The following is a 7,223-nucleotide window of genomic DNA, read 5'->3' as shown; positions in this document are numbered from 1 at the left end:
GTTGGGAACTGAAAGTTAAAGCAGTTTTCAACAATTAAAGAATGTAACCATCCCATGTGCAGAAGATTGCGCCGATCAGATGAGTGAAAATTAAGTCGAACCTTCACAGGAAAAGCATTAGCACCACTAGTGAGAGGCTGTAAGATGAGCAGAGATGCGAGGAAAGCACTCCCAATTAGACTCCCCTGCTGGAACTGGCTGGTGAAGAGCTGGTAGAACCCAGGGCTTCGCAACTAGTCTGGCGCCCTCATCCCTATTGGCGAGCGCACGGAGAGAGGCGCCAACAAGCCGTGCGTTGGTTGGCGGGGAGGCGGACCAATAAAAGGGCCCTCGACGTGGGCCTAGAAGGCTCACGATGCTGCGTGAAGCCTCGTGAGCTTGAGGCGGTCTCGTGTGTCTCCTGTTGTGACTGTGTTCCCTGAGGCCCTAGCTGCTAGTGCCTGGAATTGGTGTGTCATCTCCCCTGGAGTCTGGCCGCCCAGACTGGTGCCATGAGCTCCGCCGATGAGGCTTCCATTCAGGGAGACGGTTTTGGTGCAGACAGTGGGAAGCCCGCGGGCTTCGGTTCTGCATCCTTCGGAGCCCCGTGGTCCCAGGGCCTGGGCCTTGGCCTTGAGTTGGGACCACCGCGTAGTGGGGAGGGCGAGGGTGGCCTCCCAGACCCCAGAGCCCTTGAGTTTGACTTGGAGGCTGAGTGGGAAGAGATAGAGGCGAGCGGGATGGTGCTGCCGGGTCGTGAAGGCAGACCTGGCTCCCCGGCTGACGAGACGGGACTTCAGGACTTGGTGCCCCACCTCACTCTGGAGTCTTCGGCCATCGTGCAGGAGCTGATGGGCCGGGAGCCCTGGGGCACCCGCAGATACGCGTCCCCAGAAAGCTTCGCCACCGAACTGTCCGCCATTTGGGCGAACGCAGAGGCAGGCTTCAGCACGAGAGGCGCGCTGGCCCCCAGCCGCGTGGAAGCGCAGCAGGCCTCTGCCGCCCCTCTGAGCCACCCCAGTGGGCCCGAGGGGGGCCGGGCCTGGGGGAAGGCCAAGAGAGGCACCAAAAGTAGGATGACGGGCAGCGGGGAAGGCCAGCGGCCCTCTTCCGGCTCCGAGTCTTCAGATGAGTCCAGTGAGATACAGCCGATGAGGGTGAGCATTTGCCCCAAAGGAGGAGGCCAGGCCAGGTCCAGCAGCCCCAGGGAACCTGGAGACCCTGCTGGACGCTCCAGCGTGAGCGTTGGTAGCAGGGAGAATTTCCTTCACATGCTGGGTCCTCTGCCCACCTCCGCTCCCCACGATCTCACCTCAGCCCTGGGAAGACAGGCCTCGGCAGAGCTGGAAGCCCGCTCCTCCAAGAAAATGCAAAGCGTGCTCTGGGGCAAGGGAGAGAGTTGGCCCAGCTTCCCAGGAGCAGAAGCAGCAGCCCCTGCAGCTGCAGGGGGCCTGCCCAGGGCCACTCCTCGGAAGAAAGTCATCCAGGAGAGGAAATCCCTGGGAGGTGCCTGGAGAGCAACCCTGGGCGGGCCCTTCCCTTCATGGGGGCGAAGACTCAAGGCAACTCCCCTGGAACTGGCCACCTTCCCTCCAGTCTCGGGGATTCCGCTGCTTGGGAGGTCCAAGAGGTATTCCTTCCTGTCCTTGGGACCCACACAGTCAGAGGACAGCGGTACTGGGAAGAGAACTGTGGCCCATAAGACAGGGGAGTCCCAGTCTATGACCAGTGAAGATAATGACTCAAATAGAGATGCAGTCCCACAGGCCCAGGTGAGTAGACTTTACTCCTCTTCCTCCTGCCACTCCACCCACGGTTCTTTGCTCTTGCTTCCCGGGCCCCTTGCTCAGGTTGTCTTTGAGAGCCTGCTGTCATTAGGATGCCAAATTAGGGGTCTTTGTAGTCCAGGCAGACAACAGGAAAGTACCTGGTAGGTACCAGTCGCTGTTCGCCACACTTTGTGCATTTCCTGCCTCTTTCCTAGACAGGGCTGGGATGGAAAGCAGGGCTGGCCACTGACTTGATCAGGTGACCCTTTACAGTTTGAGCTGCCCATCTTGGGTGTTTAGCCCCATCTGTCTCCTGATTCTTCCCTCCCAGCTCTTCCCCAAGCCTGCCTTGCAGGGGGCCTGGGCTTTCTTCGAATCCGGCCCCCCTCACAGCCCACCCATGCTTCTCCCTGACTCAGCTCTTCCTCCAGACCTGGGCCTGAGTAAGAGACAGTGCTGATCAGATGAGCGCTGGTATTCCTCCTTGTTGCCCGCCTCACCCCAGCCCCTGTGCGCAAGCGCACACACACCCTGACTGGACTCATTGAAAAAATTTCTGTGTTAGCTTTCAACCCACAGGCCAGGGACACCTTGCCTGTGCATGCACCCCGGAGAATTCAGCGGTGGCGACCCCAACACCAGAGTCCCCCAACCACCAGGAAGCTCCCAGCCCTTGGACTCGAGCCAGGGAGTCCTCACTCCCAGAGGCCTTGCGCCCTCTGGTGAGTCCCGTGGTTTGATAACAGTGAAGGGGAAAGGGGTGGAGGAGGGAAATCTCTGTCCCTGTCACTTCTGGGGACCCAGCCTTGCTCCCACAGGGAGCTGGGTGTGGGCAGCACTGGCCTTAGGCCTCTTGGTCCCCGGCTTGGGGTTTATGTGGTACGGGTGATTTGTAGTGGTGCCCCAACCATCAACTCCCAGAAGGAGACTTTCAGAGGAATACGGCCCTTTCTTCTGTGTCCTGTCCAGCCATGTGACACTTACCAGGGGCTGGCTGTGACTGCAGCTCCACTGGTGTCCAACCGAGAGCCACAGTGACAGCTGTGGGGGACTGACACTGCAGAGCAGGAAAGGCAGGCTCAGAGAAAGGGGTGGAATGGCAGGTGAGAGCAGGTGCAACTTGCTGCCTGCAGAGGGGGCTGCTGCCTCGCTTTAGACCCAGCCAGGCTCTTTCCACTTCACACCCAGGCTGGGGAGCTGGAGTTGGTGCTCTGTTTTCAGGTGAGCAGGATCCACCTGTGCAGACCCGGGTTCCGGAAAGGCAGCAGCAACCACCTGGAGCACAGGGCTGTCCCCGGGTAAGGCTTTCCTCTGGCTCCAAAAATGCTGGCCCCAACTAGATGGGGGGCTCGGGTCCAGGTTAAGCTGACTGGGTGTCCCCTGGCACCCCACATCCAGGGACAGAGGCCTCCTCCTTTCCACTGAGGATTCCCTGCCTGTGTTGCCCCTGGGCTGGGGGTTGTGGAGGATATGAGGAGTGGGGGCGGGGGGAGTGGGAGGATGGGGAGACAGGAGGCCAGGATATTACTCCTCGTTTCTCTTTCTCTGCTGTTGGCTGGGTCAGTGTGTGGTGCTACAGAAAGAAATAGACGACCTCAAGGAGCAACTAGGTATGACAAAGCCTGGGCTGGGGCAGGGACACGGGCAGAGGCAGACCTCAGTGTCTCCATGCAGGTTCCCGGGGCGGGGCTGGGCTGGGCTGGGCTGCAGGTATAGGCAGCACCACAGGGAGGGACCTTCCTGTGGGGTGGGGGAAACCAAGCTGCCCTGGCCCTGGTGCCTTCTGTGCCTTGACTGCTGGGGCTGTGCACAAAGAGCAGTGCGTTTTCTGACCTCCACCTCCTCTGCCATTGAGTCCCAAAGACTCCTCCTCTCTGGGCCTCTAGAGACCCCTCCTTTATTTTCCCTTCAAGCTCTGGTTGGTGTGGCTTGTTTGGTGTTTGTTGCCCTACATTTGTTTGCTTGATTGCTTGTTCTTAACAAGTTTCTGGATGGTTCTGCCATGCCCCGGTATTCGAGCACTTACGGTACATGTCTTTCCTTTATGGAGTTCCAGTGGTGGGTGGGGAGTCAGTCCCACGGCTGTTTGGACACAGGGCATGGGAGAAGAGGACCAGGGGACAAGACCTTGTATGCCTATGTCTGAGTGCTCAGTTATGCCTCTCTTTCAGCTGTCTTGCATTCCCTCGCTCACAAGTTCCAGGACCTTGGAAGTGAGTGTTATGCTCACCGTTCCCCTTCCCCCAATCCCAGCTGTCTGGGAGGGCTGCATGCAGGCTCTGGCCAAGGGACAGCCCTGACTCTGCTCTGCTCTGCTCTGCTCTGCTCGACAGTTTGAACCCAGCATGTTGTACATGGCGAGCAGCTGGCACCAGTGGAGCCCAGGAGCAGCGGCCCAGCTGATTCCCTCTGGTTCTCCTACAGCCAGGCCCCCCTGCCCACTCACAGCAGTTTCAAATTAAAGTACCTCTCCTGTTCTGTGGTCTGCTCTGTCTGAGGGCTGAGGGCCTGCAGGGGCCAGGAGTAGCATGGGGAAACTGGTTAAGAACAGTATCCCTGGCTGGGTGCAGTGGTGCACGCTTGTATTCCCAGTGATTCGGGAGGCTGAGGCAGGAGGATCAAAGCCGGCCTCAGCATCTTAGCAAGACCCTTTCTCAAAATTAAAATGAGTGAATGAATAAGTAGCTAAAAAGGGCTCGGGTGGTTAAGCTCCCCTGTGTTCAATCCCTGGTACCAAAACAAAACAAAGAACAGTATCCCTGGCATTTTGTGGTGGGCTTCTCCCAGAGGGCAGTCAGGGCTGGCCTCTGAGCAGGAGCCTGGTGTTCAGGCTTACCATGGTACCCCTGGGTCTGTGTTCACTGTGAACTGGGCCTGGACACTAGAATTTCTCCCTTTTCTCCTCTTGCCCTCCTGGTGCTCTCTGCAAACAGCCTTTCTCTAGGGGTCTCATAGGACAAATTCTTGCCTTTTGGTCCCCCCTTTCAGGAGTAACTAATGAACCCCTTCCAGATCTCCAGTCCCTCCTGCCTTTATTCCTTTGTTTTGCTGCCCTGCTTCTCCCCTCCCCCGCTTCTTTTCAGTCCCCTGTGCATCCTTGATCTCTCCCATGGCTCTCCCCGGGTGGCCTCGTTCTAGTGAGTGATTTCGGCAGGCATGGAGAGGGCACAGTTGAGCTCACCTTTCCCGTCCCAGGCCCAGTCCACTGTCTGGACTCTCTCTCTTCTTCTGGTAGTACCCCACAGAGGGACAGCTCAGCTAGAAATCGCCCATCATCCTTAGTTCCTGCTTAGCCCTCACCCTTAAAGCTCAGTGGCCAAATCCTGTCGTTTCCCCTTCTTCCTCTCAGTAGAGGGATGGAGGCAGAGGTCACATTCCAGTGGGTGGAGAGCAAAGCAAAGGTACAGGGAAGATGGGAGGAAAGAGTAGGGTGTAGGGAATGGAAGGAAATGTGGGTTTGTCTCTGGGTTGGAGGTGAGGAGGTGAGTCCCCTCTGGCTCCCTTATGCTATCTTGGGGAAAATCTGCCCAGCCTGTCAGCTCCGTAGCTCTCATTTGAAAAGGGCAGAGGTGGGTGGTAGGTCTGCATGTGCATGGATGGTCCCCAGCAAGATATTGTTTGATCAACCCCATGACACGGATTTTCCTGGATGTGGTATTTGCATGTCCCAGTTCCATCTTCCAGACTGCCTCCTGAGGTCACAGGAGAGTTTTGTCTGAGCTTCATGTTCTATGTTACCCTCACTGATGGACAGGTGGGCTGGGTTCCTTGCCTCATCCAGGGTTCAGGATTGGGTGTGCCCGAGACTCAGGGACAGATGCATGTTTGAGTAGGTGAGACAGCTCCCATTCTGGAGAGGCTGCATGTCTAACAGACAAACCTGACAAATGAAGATATAGCATTGTGTGTGTGTGTGTGTGTGCACGCATGCGTGCGCAGGCTCTCCTGTGCCTGTCAGTGTCTGCATATGCTGGCGAATCAGATGAGCTGGAGATGATCTCCCTGGACAGAGAAAGATCAGATCCAGGGAACAGAGGCAGTAGGGGAAGGGCCTGCAATCCACAGGTGATAGAATGCAGCGGAGCAAGGTTGGCATCTACCTTTTAGAAGGGGTATTGTCCAAATCCTAAGTCATAGGAGGGCGTGGGTTGGGATGAAGTGAAAGTCGCCAAACTCAGCAATGGAGTCAGTGCTGTCAAAATGTCGGGAGTCTCTGGCAGAGGCTCTTGATCCTCCTTTGGGATGAATATCGTGTCTCAAAAGTCCTGTGTTGCCAACAGAATGATTAGCAGGCTGGCTACCTCAGAGTAGAGGCTGGTTCTCGCCTCATCTTGAAGCAGGGTGCTCCCGTGGGAGATGGCCACGCCCTGAGCTAACCGATGCCTGGGCAGAATTGGCACAGCAAAGATGGCGAGTAGGGGAGAGGGACTGCCTGTGGGAGAGCGGGTCATGCTTGGGACCACCCTTCCCTGTATTCTCATTCCGTGTCCCTTCTGGGCCCTGTGGGATGGGCTCAGGGAGACAGATTGTCACACAAGTGGTAGGGCAATCAGTCCTCAGAGCCAGAAAGGATGGGCGGCGGGGACTTAACACCATCCACTTCAAACCTCCACCTGAGCGGGGTAGGGGGGCTGGGTCCCTCAGGCTGTGTCTGAGACGCTGACCTAAGTAGCTATTTCTTGGAGGGGTAACGCAACAAGCTGACATCTGCCTGAAGAAGCTGGGCAGAGACTCTGCATCTGGGGGTTTCTGCCACCTGAGACATCTAGGCCGGTTCCGACTGGGGTGAATTCTGGCACCCGGCACTGTCCTTGGAGGCAAGAGGCCGTCTTCACAAGGGGAGCAGCATATTGACTGACGCTTGCCAGTGCACGAGCTCGACCCTTGGTGACCAGCTTTACCAGTCCCACTCCTTCCCTCTGAGCACAGGCCCTCTCTTGTTCCAGAGTCATACCAGCCGTGGCACAGTAATGTTGCTTCAAGGAGTACACCACGCCACTGGCACTTGTCAGGGCTGAATCTCCCAGCTCTAGTGGAATAGGTGGCAGATTCCGAGGCTCGCATTAGAAAATTCCATCGGGCCCAAATGGAAAGGAGGTCACATCCCTTCCCTCATTCAGCGTGCGCTCCCCACCCTGCTCCTTCCCTCAAGCCTCCCCTGCCAGCCAGGAGGACTGGGCGCTGGCTTGGAGAGCCCTTGTCCAGGTGCTGCCTCTTCGTGCTACTCTGCTCAGAGTGGGCTCTGGAGGTTGGCTGAACCCTCCCTGTGCCTGTGCTTGATGCAGCTGCACCTTGGAGCCCTGAGATAAATCCCACCCGAACCAGGTGCCCAGGCTCCCAGTTATTCATTTCCAAATGTAAGCTTTCACCCTGAGAGCAGAAAAGATGGTCTCCCCACACCAGACTCCAGCTAGGGCGAAAGGGATGTCATCTGGGCCAGTGAGAGGCAGCCAGGGCAGCTATCCCCAGCTGTGT

At 57.4% G+C, this 7,223-nt stretch overlaps 1 protein-coding gene across 1 annotated transcript; it reads left to right on the top strand.

Moving 5' to 3' along the window:
* Positions 1-491: 491 nt before the first annotated feature.
* LOC306651577 (uncharacterized protein CXorf49 homolog) lies at positions 492-2,786 on the top strand (the record flags this gene model as incomplete). The annotated part of the gene is made up of 2 exons (XM_079124242.1): positions 492-1,751; positions 2,718-2,786. 2 exons carry the CDS (start codon positions 492-494, stop codon positions 2,784-2,786), a joined length of 1,329 nt encoding a protein of 442 aa, XP_078980368.1.
* Between the last annotated feature and the right edge of the window lie 4,437 nt (positions 2,787-7,223).

The sequence above is a fragment of the Sciurus vulgaris genome (genome assembly GCF_902686455.1).
Source record: "Sciurus vulgaris genome assembly, chromosome: X".
Classification (NCBI taxonomy): domain Eukaryota; kingdom Metazoa; phylum Chordata; class Mammalia; order Rodentia; family Sciuridae; genus Sciurus; species Sciurus vulgaris.
The sequence above is the reverse complement of the archived record's forward strand: the minus strand, read 5'-3'. Positions and strand labels throughout refer to the sequence as shown.